The following is a 24,180-nucleotide window of genomic DNA, read 5'->3' as shown; positions in this document are numbered from 1 at the left end:
CTATATTTGATTCCTTGTATTTATAAGTCAGCACTTATTAAATTATGACCTTGGACAAATTTCTTAACCTTTCTAAGGTTCAGCTTTATCATTTTAAAATTATCTAATAAAATGATCCAGCTTTTAAGATTTAAGGTATGATATATTATGTTTAAATACCTGGCACAATCCCTGATACATAGGAGGTGCCAGACAAATATTAGCTCTTGTTATCATTGGCTATATGAGCTACTCACCTCTACTCAAACACATTAAGATCTAATAATAAGAGAATAGATAAGATTGAGAAGAAGAAACCTGAACTTTTTATTAGCATATATCTACATGTCTTCATTGTGTTAAGTACAAATAGGCTTCCATGTTGATGATAAATAGAAATGCAGAAATTAATGGAAAAAAAAAGACATGATTCTGCAATCAGAATTTCCTGGGTACCATCAAAATAATTTTTAACATATATGAACTTGAGAGTTTTCTTGTCTTTTTAAAATTATCTCATGTGCTTTTTTTATTGAAATAAAATTGGTATATAACATAAATTTTAGTTTTACAACATTATAATTCAATATCTGTTTATAGTACAAAGTGAATGCTACCATAAGTCTAATTACTATGTCTACATATAATTGATCGTCAGGCCACCCATTCTACCCTCCCCAAACCCCTTTCTCCATGGTTAACACCAATCTGTTCTCTGTATCTATGAGTTTGAGTTTGTTTTGTTTGTTTTTAGATTCCACACCACTGTGGTTTTAATTTGCCTTTCTCTGATTACTGATGGTATGAACATGTTTACAGTACTTTGGCTATTTGGTGAAATAACCTGGTCATGTCTTTGATGATTTTTCTAATAACGGTCTTTTTAGAAAGCTTTCTAAGGCTTTTGTGAGACAATGTGAAACTATTCGTTTATGAATTACATGATTGCAGGTTTTCACTTTACATGTTCAGTTTTGTTATGTTTCCTTAAGGAAAAATATTTCTTCATTTTGGCATAGCCAAATTTATTCAACCTTTCCTTTATCTCATTTTAGAAATTTTATTTTACTCTTGGGTTATAAATATGTTCTACTATCTTGCCTTACAAAAATTTTATAGTTTCTGTAGTAAACATATGTCCTTAATCAATGTGGAACTGATTTTTTAATCTGTTCTTATCATTAGTAAAAACAATTTATTTTAAAATGCTTAACAGCAACCACAAGTTAGAATGCTTTAATAAAATCAGCTCATTTTTAGAACAGTAAACAATTTAATTAAAGTGTTTATTTCAGTAGATTCTTTGCCCATTTTCATTCAAAAGTCTTTCTCAATAAATTGCATTTAAACAGTTTTAATACTCAGGCTTGTACAAAGATTGCCTCTGATTTTAGAAAAACACAGTTTTTTATTATTATTTGTAAAACAGCCTTTGAAAGTGCTCTGGTAATTTAACCCTCATATTCTAAATTTCAATGGAGAGCAGGGGATTTACCAAATATGTGATGAAGAATCCTTTTTTCATGTTCTTTCTTTTTGGCAGGAACTCCTGTTTCAATTGAAAACATTCCCTTACCATTAAAGAAACCCAGAGGGCAATCATGAGTTAAGACCTGGAAAATAAAACTGAGAGGAAAGATGAAGCAACATGTGGTTGTCATTTTCAAGGCAACAGAGAGGGGAAGTGGTTTTCCACTGCTAGCTAAGCAAAGGCAAACACACATACCATGTTAACATGGAGGGCAGGCAGTAAAAATACGAAGAGATAGTAGTTCCCTTTTTTCATTCACGGTGCAGCAGGTGCTGACTTGTCCTGCATTTAGGAGTACTTTGTGTAGGATCCTGATGTCATGTCCTATTTGAGACAAAGGTTTTCTATTTACCATTGTGGTCTCTCACAGTCTCTCTGAAAGATATGGCCACCCCACTCACTGGGGCTCCTCTCCCACAAAGACGAGCTTAGTAGGTTGTGGGGCTTCCCCAAGACCACAGTTAGAAGTTTAATAGGAAATCACTATCCCTGAATTTTTTTTCTTAATGAAATCTTTTCTTTTTAATTAATTTTAATGGGGTGACATTAATAAATCAGGGTACATATGTTCAAAGAAAACATCTCCATATCCCTCAATTTTAAGTCTTACAAATTATTCTCTTTGTCTAAGTTTTAGAAGGAAGAAAGAAAGGAAAGAAAAAAGGAAGAAAAAAGGAAGGAAAGAAGGAAGGAAGGAAGGAAGGAAGGAAGGAAGGAAGGAAGGAAGGAAGGAAGGAAGGAAGGAGGGAAGGAAGGAAGGAAGGAAGGAAGGAAGGAAGGAAGGAAGGAAGGAGGGAAGGAAGGAAGGAAGGAAGGAAGGAAGGAAGGAAGGAAGGAAGGAAGGAAGGAAGGAAGGAAGGAAGGAAGGAAGGTTTTTGTTTCAAAAATATATTTATGATACCAGATTACAAAAACATTATGAACTTGTAGAAATCACTAATTCATCCTTCCAACCTTCTTTATAGCTTGTGGTCACCTTTCCTGTTTAACCTCCCTTCATATACCTGAGACCTAAATCCTGCTTCATCCATGCTTGAGAAAACAAGACACATACCAAAGATATCATGATATTTACATGAGGGTGGCAACTCTTATTCCCAGAATACTGATTACACTATTCTTTCCACTTAACCCAGATGAAGCTTCAAGATCCTTCTCACTCCAGAAGACTAACATCAATTGATTGGGAAGAAACCTCTTTGTCATCTCAGTTTAGAGCATAGGCCCTCAAACCTCGTAGCTCCTTCACCCAATAACATTGTCTCTGCCAGTTCTGTGATCTTTGGTACATTTAATCTTTCTAAGATTCACTTTCCTCACCCATAAAATAAAAATCATGTAATTATCCCACACTGAGTCTATAATAAGATATAATAAGATAATGTAAAAATGCTATGCAAACATATATAATAACTAATATTACCTTTAATATTATATAATCATTTGTTTTCCATTCATTTTAATGGATCCCATTATAATTAACTTTCTCTTTCAGAAAATTCTGGCCTGCCTTACATGGACTCGTGCATCAGCTAGGATGGTGCCCTCGTGATTGGTTCTCCATAAATGTCAGCCTGCCCATGGCCCATTCCTCATCACTCCTAGCAATGTCACTCTTTCACTAACTGTTGGTTTTCACATTATAATCTGCCTGAGTTAGATGGATTAAAAGAATAACGTCTCAAAGAAGTATTTAAAAACAATAGCATGGCCAATTTCACTACTCATTCACTCATAGGTCTCTGCAACAAGATAGAAACCCTGGAAAAAGTATGTGAGCCATAGGGGCAACCAGGCCTTTCCCTCCTTAACAGGATGATGAGAGTGAGGCTGCTGCTGCTGGTGATAGTAGTAAACACTGATTAAACATTCTCTGTGCCAGACATTGGTCACTAATCTTTATAACAACCATATATATGATAATATTATCTTCATTTTAGAGATCAGGAAATTGGCACAGAGAAGTTAAGCAACTTGACAACTTCATGCAACTATTAAGTTGGTGTAATAGTCAAGGTTCTTCAGAGAAACAGAACCAATGAGAGATGTAACTATAGATGTAGATATAGATTGTAGATGTAGATATAGGTATTGTTGTAGATATAGTAGCTTATTACAGGATTGGCGCACACAATTATGGAGGCCAAAAAGTTCCATTATTTGTCATCGGCAAGCTGGAGAACCAGGAAAGCTGGTAATATAATTCAGTGTGAGTTTGAATGCTTGTGAATGGGGGTGGGAGGAGGGGAATGCTAGTGGTACATATAAATCCTGGTCTGAATCCAAAAGTTTGAGAATCAGGAGCACTCATTCACAATGACCAAAGTCAGGAGAAAGTGAATGTCTGAGCTGAAGCAAAGAGAGAGAGAGAATTTGCCCTTTCCCTACCTTTTTGTTTTATTCAGGCCCTCAGACAATTGCTGATGCTTGCCCAAATTGGCTATGGCATCTTCTTTATTCAGTCTACTGATTCAAATGCTAACCTCTTCTGAAAAACAGTTTAACAGACACACCCAGAAATAATGTTTTACCAGCTATCTGGACATCTCTTAGCCAAGTTAATATGACACAAAAAATTAACCATCACAGATCATGCAACTGTGAAGTATGGGTTCAAACCCAGGCAGTCTGGTTCTAGATGGTGTGCCGACAGCAGCACAGAACCAGAGCCCATCTTTCTTCCTTGAGCCCCTTTTCTTCATCTATAGGGCTGGATGGGCACTGACCAGCATTGCCTGATTTTTCTGCCTGGGAATTTACATGTCAAGGAATAATTTAGGCTTTTAAATATCTCATGCAAAATTTCTGATAGCTGTAGAAATGTAAAGGTGTATATAGAAGTATAAATATATTAACTAAGCACAAAAAGGTTAAATGCAAAAGCAGATAGAGACAGAAAAACAAGCAGACACAGGATAAAGAGAGATTCTGGCTGATTAGGTAAAGGCCAGAAAAATTATTCTAAACTGCCAGCTAATACATTTAGAAAGTATTTCAGAGAAAGAACCATATGAAATTTACATAATCCTTCCATAATGTATACATATATCACATTATCATGTTGTAAACTCAATATCTTATCATTTTACTTCTCCATTATACCTTGATAAAGTAAAAAGAAACCCAATAAATAAATAAATATTGACTAACCAATATTTAATATAGTCCTTTGTACTTCATCTACATTTTTTACCTTAGGTTTCTGTTTTGTTTTGTTATATTATTTTTTTAATTTTTTAAAATTTATTCCTTTTAGAGAGGAGAGAGAGAGAGACAGACAGAGAGAGAGAGAGAGAGAGAGAGAGAGAGAAAGAGGGAAGGAGCAGGAAGCATCATCTCCCATATGTGCCTTGACTAGACAAGTGCAGGGTTTCAAACCGGCAACCTCAGCATTCCAGGTCGACGCTTTATCCCCTGCACCACCACAGGTCAGGTCTACCTTAGGTTTTACAGTTCTTTTCTCCCTTCCTTTCCCTTCCCTTCCCTTCCCTTCCCTTCCCTTCCCTTCCCTTCCCTTCCCTTCCCTTCCCTTCCCTTCCCTTCCCTTTCCCTTCCCCTTCCCCTTCCCCTTCCCCTTCCCTCTCCTCTTCTCTCTCTTCTCTTCTCCTTTATTTTCTTTTTTCTTTCCTTTCCTTTTTTTTCCAAGTGAGAAGAGGGGAGATACAGAAATAGACTCCCACATGCACCCTGACCAGAATCTACCTGGCAACCCTGGTCTGGAGCCAATGCTTAGCCCATCTGGAACCCTGGTTACTACTGAGCTATTTTTAGCACCTGAGGCAGAGGCTCCATGGAGCCATCCTCATTGTCCAGGGCCAATGCACTCAAACCAATTGAGCCATAGCTGTGGGAGGAAATGAGAGAGAGAAAATAGAGAAGGGGAGGGGAGGGGTGGAGAAGGAGATGGTCTCTTCTCCTGTGTGCCTTGACTGGAGATCAACCCAGGACATCCACATGCCAGGCCAATGCTCTACCACCAAGTCAACTGGCCAGGCTACGGTGCTTTTATGAAGGCAATTAAAATATTGCAATATGGCTTACATTAAAAGAAAAAGAGAGAAAACTAAATAAAGAATAGGCTAAGGAAATAAAAATCATTTAGCCAATTATTGGACTAATACAGTAATAGCATTTTTAAGCTCATTTATTAGGAAAATTCAAAATTGACTGATCTTTCAAAAGATCTATAGGTGGTATTTCATTGTGGTTTTGATTTGCATTTCTCTGATGATTATTGATGTTGAGAAACTTTTAATATATCTATTGGCCATCTGTATGTCTTCTTTGGAGAAGTGTCTATTCAGGTCTACTGTCCACTTTTTAATTGGATTGCTTGTTTTTCTGGTGTTGAGTTATCTAATTTCTTTATAAATTTTGGATATTAACCTCTTATTGGATGTATCATTGGCAAATATGTTTTTCAATTCAGTAGGTTATCTTTTCAAAGTTGTGGTACATATGCACAATGGAGTATAACCAGTCGTAAGAAGAATGAAATTTTACCTTTTGAGACAGCATAGATAAACCTAGAGGGTATTATGCTAAGAGAAATAAGTCAGACAGAGAAAGACAAATACCATATGATTTCACTTAGATGTGGAATCTAATAAACAAAATAAAGAAACAAAATAAAACAGACTCATAAATACAGAGAACAGATTGACAGTTGACAGAGGGGTAGTTTGGGGAGCTGAGGGAAAAAGGTGAAGGGATTAAGAAGTACAAATTGGTTATAGACAATTTATATTGGGTTTAGAACAGTGATAGAGATGTAAATTATAGCATAGGGAATAGAGCCAATAATACCATAACAACTATGTATGGGGCCAGGTGGGCACTTAAAACATCAGGGGGACTACTTGTAAAGTACATGACTATCTAACCACTATGCTATACATCTGAAACTAATACAGAATAATATTGAATACAAACTATAGTTGAAAAGTAAAAATGGATCAGTCGAAATTTTTAAAAATCTGGTTATTTAATTCCATCAATTACTTAACTATTTCAAGAACTATTGTTGATGTGCTTCCTAGAAATAGAGACATTTTTAGACAAATATAAACTAAAGTTTTGTCACCAACAAATCCTAACCTGAATAAATATTAAAGAATGCTGGTGAGTTGAGTATAATGCGGTTCTCAGTTGCATGGCCTGTTTTTCATCAATAGATGCTGAAGACAGAAAAATATTCAAATCCATATAAACCAGATAACTCAGTAATTACACTTGTAAAAGTCGTGTTAAGCAAGTGTATGTGAAGCTTGGAGCCACAGTCTGCTTCAAGCAATTATTTCTGAACTTGTCTCCAGGGACTGAGAACTGTTCATCCTTACTTTTTAACCTATAGATCTCTCCAAGCCTTTCCAGTATGGATCATTCCATGCCTTTGCCAGTACTGTTCTCTTTACCTGGATGGTGCTCTCCAACTCATCTCCTATAAGACAAACTACTCGCCAAGGATGTCCATGGCTCTTCACTAGCTGCTCCATTGCAAGAGGAATGACTTATCCTTCTAGAACTGCAGACTTTTATTATGACTCATCACACTGTCTTATATTTTATAAAACAGTATTTTATGACTGTTACTGCACTACTAGAGTTCCTTGTTCTCTTCCTGCTCTTCAATATCTAGATATAAGCATCTTGAAGGTAGGGTCCTGCCTTCTTTTCTTTGTTGTTTCTATATGCCTAGTACTTAATGCAGTGTCCTACACCTGGCCAATGTTCAATAACATTAGAAGAAAAAGGGAGGGGTTTGTGAGCAGCTTGAGTTTTTATCAGTTCGCAGCAAATGAGGGACCATAACAGCCACCAAAGAGCAGATGGTGCTTGACAATCATGAGATCAGCTAACTAACCCTGAAGACTGACAAGGCGTGAGGCATTGTCTAAAGTGATTTAAGTGCTTAAGCAAAGAACTGAGGCTCATAGAGTAAATTAGCTGCCTAAGGTAGTGGGTAAGTTTAATTCAAACCCAGGCAGCCTGTCTTGAGCATTGTCATCCTCCACCGCTCTGCTGTATTGTTTAGGGAGGAAAAGAGGGACACTGTGAGGAGATGTGAGGTGAACACAACCAAATGGGGAGATGGAAGACCCAAGACAAACTTCACTCATTCCACAATTCGGATTTTTTTTTTTTTGTATTTTTCTGAAGTTGGAAACGGGGAGGCAGTCAGACAGACTCCCGCATGCACCTGACCGGGATCCACCCGACATGCCCACCAGGGGGCGATGCTCTGCCTATCTGGGGCATCGCTCTGTCGCAACCAGAGCCATTCTAGCGCCTGAGGCAGAGGCCATGGAGCCATCCTCAGCACCTGGGCCAACTTTGCTCCAATGCAGCCTTGGCTGCAGGAGGGGAAGAGAGAGACAGAGAGGAAGGAGAGGGGGAGGGGTGGAGAAGCAGATGGGCGCTTCTCCTGTGTGCCCTGGCTGGGAATCGAACCCGGGACTCCTGCACACCAGGCCGATGCTCTACCACCGAGCCAACTGGCCAGGGCTCACAATTCTGATTTTGTCAGCGAAAAAAACTCAATGTACATAATCAGGTAAAAAAGAATTTTGCAATGCAAATTTGTGATAAAGTACAATTAGCTAAAACAAAGCCTTGAAAACCATACCAACTCTGCTCACAAAAATTAAGGGACCAGGGAACATGCAGATACTCCAGTACTTCAGCCTTTTGTATAGTGCATATTCACCAATGAAATAAAAGTTGGTTTTGCATCTCATTTGCATAATTGAACAACTTTCTTTGATTTGTCGTTTGCTTTTCTGATATTTTTATTTAATAAAAAGAAAATCAAACACTTCTTTTTTAAAAATCTCTTTATATTCATTTTGAAATATCCCCTAATTTTTCTGAGCAGTATATCTAAACAAGTATTTTATCCAGAGAATTATTCTTGATTGGAATAAAGTCAAACAGCCCATCCGGAGGAAGTAAAACCATTATAGGCTATGCATAGAAAATTCAAATAAGGCAAGAACACTCACAGCTTTGTTTTCATTTAAGTGACTGCTGGTGTGTTGTAGGAAATAGTTTATATTCATCACAATTCTAAAATTAATATGCATATCACTGTCCAAAGACACTACAGCATTTTTGTTTATTATTGAAAAGTAGTAAACAAAAAGTGGAAAATACCACAAAAATATAAGGGAACTCTTAAATGTCATGCAAACATAAAGATCCCAGAGGTGAACAAATTTAGAGATGTGGAATAGAGTTAATCAGGTGGTCCATATCCGAGCTCTCTCTGAGGAAGGAGCAGCCCTGTGAGGGGCTCACCATTATCAGCTGGCCTTGCTGGATTGGGCCATGGCTACTTCTTGTTGCTACTGTCTGCACTGTGGACCATCACTCTCCAAGGAGCAAAGGCAACTGGGAGACTATAACACTTAAAAACCTGGAAGGAATATTTTCTCTGAGATGTCAAAAGGACAGGAACAATTTTAGATTCCTCCAGGTTTCAAAAATTGACCAGTTTCCAAAGGAAAATGCTTTCATTGCCATTCAGAAAATGCTGCAGCAGACTGTCAACTCTTTCAACCTGGATGTCTCTCTGTCTTTCTGGAAGGCAAGCAGTTTAGAGGCTCCTAAGTGAATTTTATCAGCAAATGGAAAAAACAAGGGTATGCTTGGGGCAGGGAACCGGGCAGGAGAGTCATTCACTCTCACAGAGGAAGAATATCAAGACTTGGAATAAAGACATTTCCAAGTGACCCGTGACTGCAAGACCTAAAATACAGCAACTGTGCCAGGAGGTCATGTGTGCAGAAATCCGAAGGTATTTTCTGTTCATTGAGCAGCTCAGAAGAAGACTTCAGGGCCAAGAAATGAATCGATTATATAACTAATTTGGAGTTGATTATTAGTATCATTTTAGATGTCCAAGCAACTTTTTACTTATTCTTTCTGTAATATTTTCAGAAAATGGACAGGATATTTTAATCATCTGTATATATTAATTTAAAGATTTGTTTATTAAAATTAATTTAGTATTTATTTATTATTAAATTTCAATATTATATTTGATGATTTATATATAAATATTATTTTAAAATTTAATATATTCTTTTTTATTTCATTTTTATAATTAATAGCTTTCAAATTCAGTATTCTTATTACCTTGCTCAAAGGATAATCTTCAGACTGCTTCATATGACAGAGAAAACAGTTATCTTAACACTATCTTTAGGATCATCTCACAATGTAGATGGAAAGAGTATCCTAATAGTGGGACTATCAGCTGATGAAGAAGATTGTGGCAGTGATGAAAACTTTGGTAATTTCTGTTCTCAGTCAGTCCTAAACTTGAGCTGGAACAGAAACATGTTTTCACCCTAGTCGTTGTCCCAGTCCTGAGCACGCCCATCTTCTATTTTGGATGTTACACATGATTCCATAAGAGAGTGAGAACAAGGAAAAGCATGGAGAGAAAGATGATGGTGGAGATGGGGAAGTGAGGGGAAGGAGGAAAGATGTGGCTGGGAATGCGGAGATGCACTCCCATCAGCTCTCTCACAACAAAGAGTGCAGAGAGCCCTGGAAGATGGTCACTCCCTCCTTCTTAGACATCCTGTACCTCCCCTATGCCCTTTGGTGATAAATCATAAATCATCAGTATGTATTTATTCAGTGTTGTCTTCAGTTCTAGGGCAAGCTTGGGACCACATTCTCAATCTATTTACTCATGGAAATTTGGGCACAGACACACAGAGAAGAATGTTACATGAAGACAATTAGAGCAATGTATCTACAAGTTAAAGATGTTGAGGAACACCAGGAGCTACTGAAATCTAGGGAGAGTCAGGAAAGGACCCTCCTCTACCATCTTCAAAGAGAACAGTCCTGCCAACACCTTGATTTTGGATTTCCAACTTTTAAAACTGAGAGAATAAATTTCTGTCATTTTAAGTCACCTAGTTTGTGGTACTTTGTTGCAGCAGTCCTATGAAACTAATTTAGTCACCTTGGCTCACACAGGTCAGTGGTTCAACTCAACTCATCTGCTGTGGCCAGGGGTGACCTCATGTTGATTGTGAGCTTCTCCCAGATTTCCATGCTCGCCCATGTTCCAACCAACAGTTTTCTATTTGCTGATCTCTCTCACCCACTGAGAGGATGCATCTTCCTGACTTCGTTTTCAAGTAAAGAGGAAAAAGAGAGTTTCTCAGAAAAGCTCACTACTCAAAGATGGTACCCTTGGGAGTCATCAGTTGTGGTTTTGTGTGTATGATTTCTTAGTGCTTCCATCTTTCAAATGTTCTTTTTGCTAAAGTTAGAATTAACACCTCTCCCGTGTACACATCAAAATCTGTGGGCAGCCTCAGAAACATTTCATGGAACTTTTTAAAGCTTCTGAAAACATTTGTGAATTTTCTAGTGAGTTTAATAAAGAATGTATGCCATATATGAATTTATAAGATTAAGAATTAGACTATAATAAAATACAGCAGTAAAATAAAAGTAACCATTTTTTTGATCTTTTAAAAAACGATTATTACAGAAGGTATTTTTGAATCCTACTTACAGTGTCCCAAGATTCATACTTTAACAATTAATTTTTACAAAAATATAAATGTATTTATAACAACATTTAGGAATCTGTTTTTGGATATTGATCAAAAAAGTATTTACAGTATTTAAGAAGTCCTCCTTTTTATTAACTCAGAGCTAATTGAAATCTTAGGCATGTGCACTTAAATCCTCTTAAGCTTCAAACCCAGGGACTGATGATCATAACAGGTAGAGGCAGAATGAAGAGGAATGAGCACGTGACTTGGGACAGAGACCAAGGCTCACAGTAAGTACCAGGTTTTGATCACCATTTGCTTTGTGACTGGACAGTCACTTCATCCCTCTGAGGCTCAGTTTCCTTAAGTCTAAACCTACATCAATAATATCTACCCTTCTTACTTGTTAGTAAGAGTGAATGCAATAATGTATATAAAAATAATTGGTAAAATACTAGATACAATATGAACCTTAAATCTCCTACCAAAAATACATTTCAAGCATTATTTGTCAGATTATAAAAAAAATCACAATGAAACCTGATCAACTAAATATATTTATTTAATACAACAAGTTACTGCTTTATTTTAAGAGAGACAATGTTTATCTCACAATAACATCTATTAGGATGAGGTGATGCCTATTACATGAGGAAAGAGTTAACATATCAATTATTATTGATTAGTAGCAAAAATGTTTTATCACAAAAGTGGGTTTATTATACTTGTAAGTTGTTTATTTTAATGAGTAAGTCATTGAATTTCAGCCATAATAGTGTGCTAAGTGTGCATGTGTCTAAGTGTGAGATAAGTATGCATGTGTGTGAACATGCTGTAAAGTTTAAATGATGACTTTACAGATAAGGAATTTAAAGGGATGAATACTTTACCCCAAAAGTCTCATTGGTACTAAATCTAACTTGACCACTACATTCATATTATTTTGAAAAAAAAAATACTTAACATACTTTTGACAATACATCATTGAAGTACAATTTTTTTCCTCTTTAGTCTATCATCCATTATTGTTATCTTCTTTTAAAATATTCTCTGAAAATTGTGAGGACTGATTCCTCGAGACCTGCAGCAATGCCCAAGCACAACTATTGTGTATTTCCCCTACCTCCTCACAAGGGGCAGGTCCATCCAGTTAGAGACACCTTGTGAGGCTGAGGCACACAGGGTGTGCCCTTACACAGCCCCCTTACTCTGCAACCCCCCAACAGGTGGGTGCAATTCAGGTTTGTGACTCAGTGGGATCACATACCTCTCGAAGGTGAAAAATCAAACACAGTTTGAAGTAGCTATAAAATTATCAAAGCCAAAAGTATTAAATGCCTAATCACCAAAGATCTTCAACATGGTATGTTTGGGTAAGAGCTAATAATTTTCCTATTAGAATATTTCTGATATTCAAGGACATTTTTGAACACATTTGTTTTCTGAGAGAAGGACCTTACTTATTTCAGAAAGAATAGAGCTGAGAATGTGAGGACACCTCCTTCTCTTGTGTTTCTCTCGTGTCCTTCCCATAATCCTGTTCAAGACAGGATCCCGTTTCCATTTCCTAAATAAATGTAATCTTTTATTCTCCACAGCAGTCTACCCCTGGGTCTCTAAACGAGCAGTCTCTCAAATATGGAGAAAAACTTCCCTTGATAGCAATATGTGTGATTTTTCTGGAATTGGATTCTTTACCATCCCTAAGGAGTCTTTATGGAGTTACCGGCCAGTCTTCTCAATGGTAGCTATTTCAAATAACATTAAACACCATTTCATGAGTACTCCTCACCTGACATCGGGCCAGGTGTGGGGGAGGGTGGTGGATGCGAAGATTCCTGTGCTCATAAAGCTCAATGTATGACGGATAGGCAAAGCTACAAAACAAAAAAACCACTATAGGTTATGGTCAGTGTAAAACCTGAAATGAAAAAGAATACCCAGAGAGGGAGTAAGAGATAGAGCAGAGGCAGAGGACAACAGAAGAACATAGAGGAGGTGACAATGTGAAGTGGAGAAGAAAACCAAGGAGGACGGGGCCTGAGAAGCCTGCCAACTGGGCTCTGAATGGAAGGAGGGAGATAAGACAACAGCTGGAGAGAAAGCACAGTCAAGGCAGAGGGGTCTGTTAGCTGCATCTTAACGTGCCTCAAGGGTGACAGATTCAATTGCTTTAATATGACAGCTGCCATGAAAAATGTAATGGTGACGGATGGGTATCTGAACAGCTTTAGATGTAATTAAATTAAGTTGGAGGAGAAAGCATAGCCTCTAAAACACAGGTTGAAATTTTAGATTAGTGTAAAGACAAGTCAATGCTCTGTTTAGTAAAGGCCATGTTCTAGAGTTCTGAGGCAAAATTTTAATTTAGCATTTAAAAAACAATTATATGTGTAAAGGCAAGGTTCAAGCATTTGAGTCTACATGAGTTCAACTCTTAAACCTTTACTGCTTGCTAGCACTGTTGACCCTAGGTAACTCACTTAAATTAGCTGTATTCTAGTCTCCTTATCCATAAAAGAACAGTTTTTTGTTTTTATAGAGAGAAAACAGTGGCCCTGGACAGTTTGCTCAGTGGTAGAGCACTGGCTGGTGTGTGTATGTCTGGGTTCAATTCCCGGTCAGTGCACACAGGAAAAGCAATCATCTGCTCCCTCCTCTCTCTTTTTTCCTCCCTCAACCACAGCTTGATTGGTTCAAGCACAACAGCCCAGGTGCTGAGGATGGCTCCATGAAGCATCTGCCTCAGGTGCTAAAAATAATTTGGCTGCCAGTGGCCCCACATGGACAGAGCACTGGCCTCAGATGGGAGTTGCTGGGTGGATCCTGGTCAGGGAATATGTGGGAGTGTGTCTCTTTATCTCCTCTTCTCTTACTTGGAAAAGAAGAAAAAAAGAGAGAGATAACATGTACCCATTGCAGCTTTGCAAGAAGAGTCAATGAGTTAATTCACATAAAGTGTTTAGAAGAGAGACTAGCAACAGTCAACCCTGGATATAATTACCTAGCATCATCATTAATATGATTATTAATACCATCATTTGGTAGATTATTTATTTGAACTTTATCCCTTTTGTTTTGTAACTTTCCTTATTTTAAAAAATGTTTACAAAACATGTTGCAGTTTGGCTCCTTGACTCTTTATATATCATACGACCACAAAGTCTTAAATTCTCAAAGCCTAATTCATTTTAAACAAATCTCTCATCTTAGAAACCAAAAAGCAACCCTGGCTTTAAAAGTGATTTGAATATAAGGCAATTATTTTATCTAATAAGATCAATATAAAAATTATCTTTTTGAAACTATTTATATCTGCAACCCAAGTAATGTTATCATTGTTACAAAATTAAACCTGATCTCAAATATTATCATATTAATTTGGTTTCCTGTGGGTGGCTCCCCTAAACAATTTATAAAGTGAATTAATCTAAGAAAAGTAATTTTCAGTAATTATAGACAATGGCAAGGAACAAGAATATATAATGAAAACTGTATATGAATTTAAATAAAATCTTAACTACATGTATCAGGGATAACAGTTTTGAAATATACTAATGTGTTTTTCTCTTTGCATGTCTTTATATGTGACCTCCATGCCCTGCCGGAGGCTTTCTTTAACCTCAGGAGACGTGGGCTGGTTGTAGTGAGACTTTAAAAATAAAAAAGGAAGGCTTCAGATCACTTTCAGCTTTACCTATCAAGGTGCCTCTTCAGCTCCTAGTGAAGCTGTGGTTTTGAGAGTCAAACTTTGTTTCAGGGGTCAAAGGAATTTCTAAATTCCACAGTCTACTTTTATGATGGCAAAACTGGAGAGGTGTGGGTTGTTTTAGAATAAACCACAAGGACAGAAAAGTTAGTATATGACAATAAGAGAAGACACTCGGAGCAGGGTCCTAGGATGGGAGGAAAGATAGATTCTTTAAAAGGAAACTGTACAAAGAAAAGATCGCTAGCAAAAGTCACTGTTGTCTCTCCCTCACTCCCTCTCAGTGTTGGCACTGAGAGGTCCCTGGTGGGCAAACTGCAGCTTGTGAGCCACATGCACCTCTTTGGCCCCTTGAGTGTGGCTCTTCCACAAAATACCATGTGCGGGCACTACCTCAATAAGGAATGCACCTACCTATATATTTATAGTTTAAGTTTAAAAAGTTTGGCTCTCAAAAGAAATTTCAATAGTTGTACTGTTGACATTTGGCTCTGTTGACTAATGAGTTTTCTAACCACTGCTAGGTGACTGCTAGCCTCATCTAGCTCCAGGCCTGCTGGAAGGTTGCTAATAGAGACATCCTAAGCAACATGAGGATTCAGCAGTCAGAGGTGCAGAGCCCTGTTTTCCCAGGTGGATGCTGGGAAACCTGTGGGTTCTTAAAGGAGCATCACATCAGCACAGTGCCAGTACAGCATGATGTGGGAAAGAAAGGGAGGTGCCTACATAGATAGTCTGAAATATTCCCCACAGCTTGTTCCAGAAGTTTCCACAGGACCCCTTAGGAGGAGGAGGAGAAGAAGAGGATGGAGGATCAGCAGAAACCTTGGGGATAGAAAAGAAAGCTGTCAAGGTGCAGGTAGAAGACAAAAGGCAATGAGGGTGGGGTTCTATAATTAGTTGCAGGTGGGACCAATTTAGCATCAACAGATTTAGTGAGGACACATCTAGTGTACAGACACCAGTGGGACACAGCTTCTTCACAAGTGGCTGTAGGTAATAAATTACAACCCACGGGCTGTGTGTACAGGTGAGACCCACGCTTCACCACCTAAGGGTTGTGAGAATGTCCCCATATACCAACGTGCCTTGGGGGAAAAGGACAGTAATTCAAAGAGACTGAAAAAGAATATTGAGTGCTGGCCAGATAGCTTGCTTGGTGGGAGTGTCGTCGTGAAGCATAGAGGTTGCTGGTTTTACCTGGTCAAGGCACATATGGGAACAGTCCTATGTTCCTGTCTCTGTCTCATTCTCCCGTCCTCTCTCTCTAAACTCAATAAAATAAACATTAAAAAAATTTTTAAAAAAAGAATATTGAGTTTCTTTTATTGGCAAATTTTATTTTGTATTGTTTCCCCTTGATAATCAATGGAGTGTGGGTTCATAAATAAGAATAAATTGAAGCAAACAATAAAAAACATTTAAAAAATAAATATTAAGATCCTGGCTGGTTGGCTCAGCAGTAGAGCCCTTCTTTCTCTCTCTCTCTCTCTTTCTCACTTTCTCTTGTTCTTCTCTTCCCACAGCCATAGATCAATTGGCTAAAGCAAGTTGGTCCTGGATACTGAGAATGGCTTCGTCTCAGGCACTAAAAAATGGCTCTAGTTGCAAAGAAGCAACAGCCCCAAGTGGGCAGAGCATTGTCCCTGGTGGGCTGGCCAGGTGGATCCTGGTTGCAGTACATGCGAGAGTCTATATCTTTGCCTCCCCTCCTCTCACTAAAAAAAAAAAAAAGGTATCAGAGTATAACTGGTTCCTTATAGAGCCATTTGTGGCTAATGGGAAACAAAGGGGGCAATGGGCACTTTCCCAGAATCTCTGCTTTCTGGAAAGATCACAGATAGTACTGGTATTCGAAAATAAGATTGCCAAGGGATGGGAGGGAGAGAAGTGCAAAAGCAGGACACTCAATAGATAAATGGATAAGTATCCAAAGTTAGACTGTTTGACCATTAGATTTCATTTTCTGAAGATCATTGTGAAACACTACATTTGACCAGTTTTTGCACATGGTTTTTAAAAATGTCTTGTGCTATTCTGTTACTGCAATACAATGAGTCAAGATTTAGTGTCCCAACTGGTGTCCATCTAGATAAAAACAAATTTTAACATTTGCCCAAGGAAAACAAAACTCACATGTTCAAATAATGCTAAAATTCCTTTCAAAGAAAAGAGCTTATTAACTTTATTTTTTTATTTTTCTGAAGTTGGAAACAGAGAGGCAGTCAGACAGACTCCTGCATGTGCCCGACTGGAATCCACCCAGCATGCCCACCAGGGAGCAATGCTCTGCCCATCTGGGGCGTTGCTCTGTTGCAACCAGAGCCATTTTAGCACCTGATGCAGAGGCCACGGAGCCATCCTCAGTGTCCAGGCCAACTTTGCTCCAATAGAGCCTTGGCTGCGGGAGGGGAAGAGAGAGACAGAGAGGAAGGAGAGGGGGAGAGGTGGAGAAGTAGATGGGCGCTTCTCCTGTGTGCCCTGGCCGGGAATCGAACCCTGGACTCCTGCACGCCAGGCTGACACTCTACCACTAAGCCAACCGGCCAGGGCTTGGAGTTTATTAATTTTGAGTTATTTGAACTTGCCTTAGCTTCTGATTTCTGCACAAGTAGATTATTGAAAGTTTACTATACATATTACAGCTAAATATCCATCACTGAAAATTTCATTTGATTTTGGTTCAAAATTTGAAGAGAAAAACTCATACCAAAGAATTTGTCAAATTCTCACTGTTAATAAAAGGTAGAGTCCTCTGGAATTAGTAATCTAGTGGATTAAGCAGGAATCTCAATAAAAACACTTTAAGGTAAATCATAGATATCCATTAGCTCAGTCTAGCATCCAGAAGAAGGCCTAGGAGGGCTTTGAAAACAGAATAGAATTTTGATGGGAAAAATATTGGGCTGTAAGAAGGGAAAGAGGTAGAAGAGAAATTCAAAGTAGAAGAGAAAAGCTTCATAAAGGCATGAATGATGGCCACAGAATATCTGTGGTGGTCATAGAATGGCAACTTGCTGTCATTGGATGGATAGGGTGATATGAGCTGTCAGCATGTGACAGGCTTGAAGACAAGATATCACTGTTGTAGCAGGCAACAGGGAACCAGCCAAGGATCCTGACCAGGAGGATGGCTGGACCAGGAGAATGTGTGGTTGTCTGGGTAGGAGGAGAGACTGGAGGCAGGGAGGCTGGTGAAGGCTGCCTTGGTAGTCCTGGCATGACCTAGAGGACATGCCCAGGGGCCCTGCCAAAGGATAGGGAGAGTTTCACTTTCTATCTAAAAGTTCATATGCTTTCTACTAACTCTCTTCTGCACTTATTACTTGAAAAACAAGGTTGAACTCCCTAACTGCTTTATTTGAAAGACTTTGTTTGTTTGTAGTTTGTTCTTTGTTTAGCAAGTGAAAAGGAGCTTTATTTGGTGTCCTTTTTTACCCAGGTTCTGGAGAGTAAGGAATGAAATTAGAGCACCAGTGATCAGTAGGGGATCTTGAAAGGATGGAAGCAATAGAATTTGATTGGTTGGGGAAACTTGATGACTCCCAAATGTTAAAACTGAATGACGAGAAAAATGGTGGTTTCCTTGTGGTTAATAAGGCAATGACTTGGGAAAAAAGACGGTGATCTTATTTTAAATAGGTTCAGTTGGAAGTTAGAATAAGATTTTTGTGCAAAAATATCCAGAAGCTGTTGAAAAGCAGAGCTGGTCCTGGTAAAAATAAGTAGGGGCCGGAGATATAATCAGCTAAAGTCTGCATGGACATAAAGTCATGCGTGGTGGTGTTTGTGCTGAAAAATAACATGGAGGCAACTAAAAAAAACAGTCCAGGCACCTTTGAGGAAATAGCGCAGGAGAAGAGGACCCATTGAGAGAGAGAGAGAGAGGGAAAGGGAGAGAGAAAGGGAGAGTGAGAAGAGGAGGCAAGAGAAGTAGAGCATGCAGAGTTGGAGGGTAAAGGAAGGAGACTGAGGGTTGAGGATGTAGAGGCAGGGTCTGTGTTTGGAGATAAGGGGTCACTTCCTCTGAGCAGGCTTTCCACCCTCTCCCTTCTTCCCCACGCCAGGCCACCCAGAACTTCCTTCTCATTGTGTGCCCTGAGCACAAATGACATAAGGACAGGTCAGCCATTAGTGTTTGCTTGCGTATCAGTGTCCCCTTTAGATCAAATGCTCCCAAAGAGCAAGGACTGCGTGGAGTCACCTACACACTGAGTCAGGGATGGATGGAGACTGAGGAGGAAATGAAGGCAGCTCTCTGGGAGCGCAGTTTCAGGAGAGTGTTGGAAAGGAAAGCCAAACTGCAAAGTGTTATGGAACAGGAAGATGGTAACGAACAAAAGAAGCATCTGATAATGAGAATGGGTGGTAAGAGAGTTATGAGAAAAAGGAGAGAGAAAACTATATCAAGAAAGAAGCAGAGAGAATAAAATGCTTAATTCTAGGGTAAAAGAGATATGAGTATGTTGCTAAACCGTGGTGAAAACCAGTGAAAGGAGAGGATGATGACAAAGGAGGAGGCAGAAAGTAAGAACTGATGGACTGACATGGAGAAGGAACTGGTGAACGCAAGGGAGGAGTGAACCCCTGACGGTGGGGGGGGGGGGGGCAGGGTGAAGGTGCAGATGAATGTAGAGGTGAGAGGTGGGTTATGAGGTGAGAGGTCAGAATGAACTATGAGGAAGGGGCCTATGGCCTAACAAGAAAATAAACACAAGCAAACGCCTACCTTGAAGTTCTATTACTGTCACTTATCAGTCATATGACTTAACATTTTTTTCAAAGCTTCTACTTCCTTTAGGTAAAGTGAGGGTACAATTTTCCAACTCCCCAAATTGGATAGTGTTGTCCCACTTTCCCTTCAGATGCTTTTATATCTATTTGCTTTTATTCCCCCTTTAATTTATTTTGAGATGTCTCCCTTAGATGGTGCAGAACCTGGAAGATGGTCTGGATCTTTTCAGCAAAGTGGGAGGTGGGTCACCTGAGTAATGATACCAAAGGCCTTATCGATCAGGAAGTTTTCTGGGTGGTGGGCGTAGGATAAGGAGAGGATGACTCGTGGATACGTAACCCAGGGGAAACCAGAAAGCAAGAATGCCTGATCCTGAAGGAATCAGCCCTATTATCTGAGAAGTTGATAGGGGAGGTGTGGCCACAAACTGCCCCGCAAAGCGCCGCACAGGTGAGGGGAGTAAAAGGCGCGCACCCGGGGCCCCCCGCAGCGGAGAGGCTCTGGATGGCGTGGCTGCCCGCTTTTGAAGGCCGGGTGGGAGGTCCCATTAACATCCAAGAGGCCGCAGTGGAGCATCAACCCCGAGGTGCGGATGCGCTGCGAGCGGAGCGGTGCGACCCGGCGGGGACCGGCGCGCGGGGCTCCGGGCGCAGACTGCCCGGTAGCCAGGCTCTGCAGGAGGTGGGTCAGCTGCGGTGCAGCGCGCAGACGCCGCTACAGCAACTTGAGGAACTTGGCTTGCGGCTCGTGGCCATTGCACAACCTTGGGCTTTTTTTTTTTTTTTAATTGCTGAAAGTGGAGAAGCCCCGCCCTTCCGCACCCGGCGCGGGGCTGCCCCTCCTGAGCTCCCCGAGGTGCTCCTCCTTCCCGGACCGCGCTGGAGGGCCTGGCGGCGGCGGCCCACGGGGCCCATGGCGCTGCCCGCCTGGCTGCAGCCCAGGTAGGGCGCCCGGCGAAGCCGGAGGGGTTTGGGAGGGGCGCCTCTGGGCCGGGGCTCCGTCCCCATCGGCGCTGGGCCGGCGCCGGCGAGCGCGGGCGACGCAGCCCTGGCCCACGCATCCTTGAGCTCTTGACAGGTATTAGCTAGTTCAGTTCTATAGACAACCCTGGGAAGAGGGCTGTTATTTCCCCATTTTACAGATGAAGAACTAGGAAGGACAGAGGACGCGGCCACCCGTTCATTTTTAAATGTGCGCTCTTTGCCAGTCCTTTTTCCTTTCCTTCTCCCGGCGACCGGTGCCCTTCCCTTGACTTTCTCAGATGCGGTGTTTGGTGCAGGCTGAATTTTAGATCTGCATGCTGTGGAAACACCTATTGCATGTGCATATTCGAGGGCTCAGTTCCACACACCAGTTCAGTGGTAGGGCCCGGAGGCTGTGTGTTTAAGAGACGCCAAGAGATTCTGATGCTGTTTAAGGAGGTATTCCTCTTCCCTACCTCTTTAGTAACCTGTCATCTGTAGGGTGACCCAGTAAAATAATAAAGCTGCATTGTATCTGCTTTCTAGCCTACTTGTCTTACTTTTCAGAGGTTTCACATCTCCAGCTAGGAGAAAACCTTGTCTACAGTGGCAGGCCACTCCCACTACCCTTCTGAACCCCCTAGGAACACTTCCAACAGTGCTTGGTGGAACTCCTCAAAGGCATATCTGTCAATCATCTTAGTCATCTGTCCAGCAACCCATTTTTAACCCAGCTTTACTTCCCTTCTATGTGTCCGATGGAGGAAACATCTGCCCTTGCAAAATAGGAGGCTGTGGAGAGATACTGACCCTGATCACATAATGCATCGGGAATGCCACCATCACTACTCCCCTCCTGTAACTGTAAACTAGTTCTCTCTCAAGTTCTGCATTTACAACACATATTGACCATATCAACCCCTTCTCCATGTATTTTTCCTCAAAAAAAAATATTCAAAGCTGTTTTTGCAATGCAAGTTTAGAACTTTATCAAAGGTGAAGTGGATTTTGCAATAGAACCATATTTGGCTTTAAGCAATTCAGTATACTCATTAGTGGACCACCTTTTAAAATCTGATGCATTAGAGGGCCAGCCAAATAAATGACTGATAAGGAATAATTTTCTCTTGTTTGCTCAGGATGGCTTGTAGATATGTTCAAAGAAAGGTGTGTTACGCTGAAAGGATGACTGTATTTTTCTGTATTTGTAGGTATAGGAAGAATGCCTATCTGTTCATCTACTACTTAATCCAGTTCTGTGGCCACTCATGGATATTAACAAATATGACAGTCAGATTCTTTTCATTTGGAAAAGGTAAAACTCTAAAACACTTTTTGATTTTTACCTTTCAATCCTTGTTTTCACCTAGTCTTCCTTACTTTTTGAATGTCTATGAACTTTACCTAAGATCCATACTCCTCTAAATTTAATGACCACATTTTTCAGTAACCATAATTTGTTGCTTAATACAAAAAAAAAAAGACAAAAACAAAAAAACCCACCTTTTTGGAGAAAGAGGGAAGGTAAAGGGATTTGGCTTCCCCCAGAGTAGTCACTTTGCCCTGAAACTGTACACATGGCGTTGGGCTGTTGCCATTTCTCTCTTCCTTTTTGGTTCTGGACCAAATCTTAGCAGATGTGGTGTGTTTTGAAAAAAAAATCTGTGAATTCTACTACGTATAACATTTTGTGTAGATAAATCAAGAACTAAGTAATTTTTTCCCTTATTCTTTATTCCCTAGATTTAAGGTAACTGGAGACTACTAATAAATAAAAGGCAAACTTTATATTCCTCAGGCTTTTCTTGGTCCCCTTAAGGAGTAATGTATCCCTAAGAAAATTTTGGGATGACACATGACTTTGTAGATGACACACCACTTATGTGGGAGTCAGCATTAATGATTTAAGTCATATGCTTCTTCCAGTTTCCTGAAAACTAAGGATTTTAAATAGCATTTCAATTTTCAAAAAATGAATCACTAAACACTGTCAAAATAACATTCTTTTCATGTTCCCACCCCATGTGGGTAAGTGTCATCACAGTTTACAACTGTTGGGTGACTGGACAATTTGAGCAACTGCTGGTTTCAGCTAAAAAACAAAGATGTGGAAGGTATCTGGGAAAAGTTGTGCTGTGCTCATCAGTTCAGACTCTGTATCATCAGGAAACTAATCAAACTTTTGAGGTACCATGAACTCTTCTCTGTTGCCTTTTTCTTACTGCAAATCTACAGAAAAATTCTTGTCTTTGTTAAAAACCTCAAAAGGTACAAGCTCAGGCTTAAATTTCAACTGCGTGTTGGGAGTCTTCAAGAAGCGGAAAACACGGGCTATGGGAAAACTTCTTTTATATTTTTAGAAAAAAAAAAAAACCCGATCACTTCTCGGCCTTGGAAGTTTGCTGTGGCTTTGTGGGCATGTCACAGGTCATTCACAGTACAAGTCACAAGCGATGAACTCTTCTGCTATCTGGCATAATTTCTCCAGTGGGAAAAATTTCTTTAGTCAGCAGTCTATTTATTTCTTAATTTTTGTCCTACTGTTATAATTATAAAAGCTACTTATTAAAGAAATATAAGCTATTCATTTGGAAGGCAGCCTGAGAATGACTACATGGGGGTTTGGTATAATTCTTAAATCAATGTATAATTTAAGTAAGCAGCTTATAGTAATCTAATCACCCCCAACTAGCAATACCTGCTTCCTTCCTCCTTTGTGGAGCTATGCAATTGATAATGCTCTATTACAGTAAGTGCAGGCCGGTGGATAAGAGCCTGGGTGTCTAGGCCTCAGAACGTCCCTGTGAAATGGGGATGATATTAACAGTGTCCAGCTCATAGAGCTACTAGAAGAGAGACCCTTAGTGCTCGGTGATGGTCTGTGATCACTAGGCAGTAAAGAGGGAGTGTCTTCCTTGGAAGTTTCTTAATATGGAAGGATTTCATTTTAAAATTTAAACCAACACATTTGTCCTAAATATATAGAGGGACATTTGTTTCCCTCCCATTTCAGCTCTCTCCAAATTCAGTTATTCATTTGGTCCCTCTGCAATGAGGTGTTTAATTAAAACTAACAAAAATCCAGGGGGGGTAAGGGAAGGATGAAGAGGGTGAAGGGGACCCAATGGATGATGACGGAAGATTAGACTTCAGGTGGGAGGCACACAACAGAGTATTCTAATGTCATATTATAAAGATGTACACCTGAAACTTATGTTATTATTTAACAATGTTACCAAAACAATTTTAATTTAAAAAAATAACAAAACCCCATTATGTATAGGGCACACACACTAGATACACATAAGAAGTTATTTGATATCATGGCATCATTACCGTCATTTCTATAAAGTTTCTCTATAATCATATTTTTTCTCATCTCTCACTTTCTTGTCAGTGGAGAATCTGTGAGCACAGCAGTTTCTTTAGCTCACCTCCAACCTGTTTACATTTGATATAGTGTAGATTCTAGCTGGGTACATTTATTTGAGAATTGCTTTACAATCTCATAAATGGGGAATAAATACTATAGCATTGTGCATGGTGCCTTTCTTTTCAAGTTTTTACTTCTTTTGGAAAGAGGAGCGATTACAGTGTGCTATAATATAAAGTGCTTTCTTTAGTTGCATAGTCTTAATAACGTCATAGTTGCTTAGGAAATTTTTCACGTGTACAATGAAAACGAGGGTGAATGATCTCCATTTTATTTCACAGTGCTACAGAGAGGTGGGTTGGGCTCC

At 39.7% G+C, this 24,180-nt stretch overlaps 1 protein-coding gene across 1 annotated transcript in view; it reads left to right on the top strand.

The window, feature by feature from the left end:
• Positions 1-20,292: 20,292 nt before the first annotated feature.
• HACD4 (3-hydroxyacyl-CoA dehydratase 4) overlaps positions 20,293-24,180 on the top strand; it is a 46,356-nt gene continuing 42,468 nt past the window's right edge. The window contains exons 1-2 of the mRNA XM_066257348.1: positions 20,293-20,419; positions 21,652-21,755. Coding sequence (XP_066113445.1) covers positions 20,391-20,419; positions 21,652-21,755 — 133 coding nt within the window. The 5' untranslated portion in view covers positions 20,293-20,390. The remainder of the gene's footprint in view (positions 20,420-21,651; positions 21,756-24,180) is intronic.

The sequence above is a fragment of the Saccopteryx bilineata genome, chromosome 2 (genome assembly GCF_036850765.1).
Source record: "Saccopteryx bilineata isolate mSacBil1 chromosome 2, mSacBil1_pri_phased_curated, whole genome shotgun sequence".
Taxonomy (NCBI): domain Eukaryota; kingdom Metazoa; phylum Chordata; class Mammalia; order Chiroptera; family Emballonuridae; genus Saccopteryx; species Saccopteryx bilineata.
Note: the sequence above shows the minus strand (reverse complement) of the source record. Positions and strands in the feature narration are given on the sequence as shown.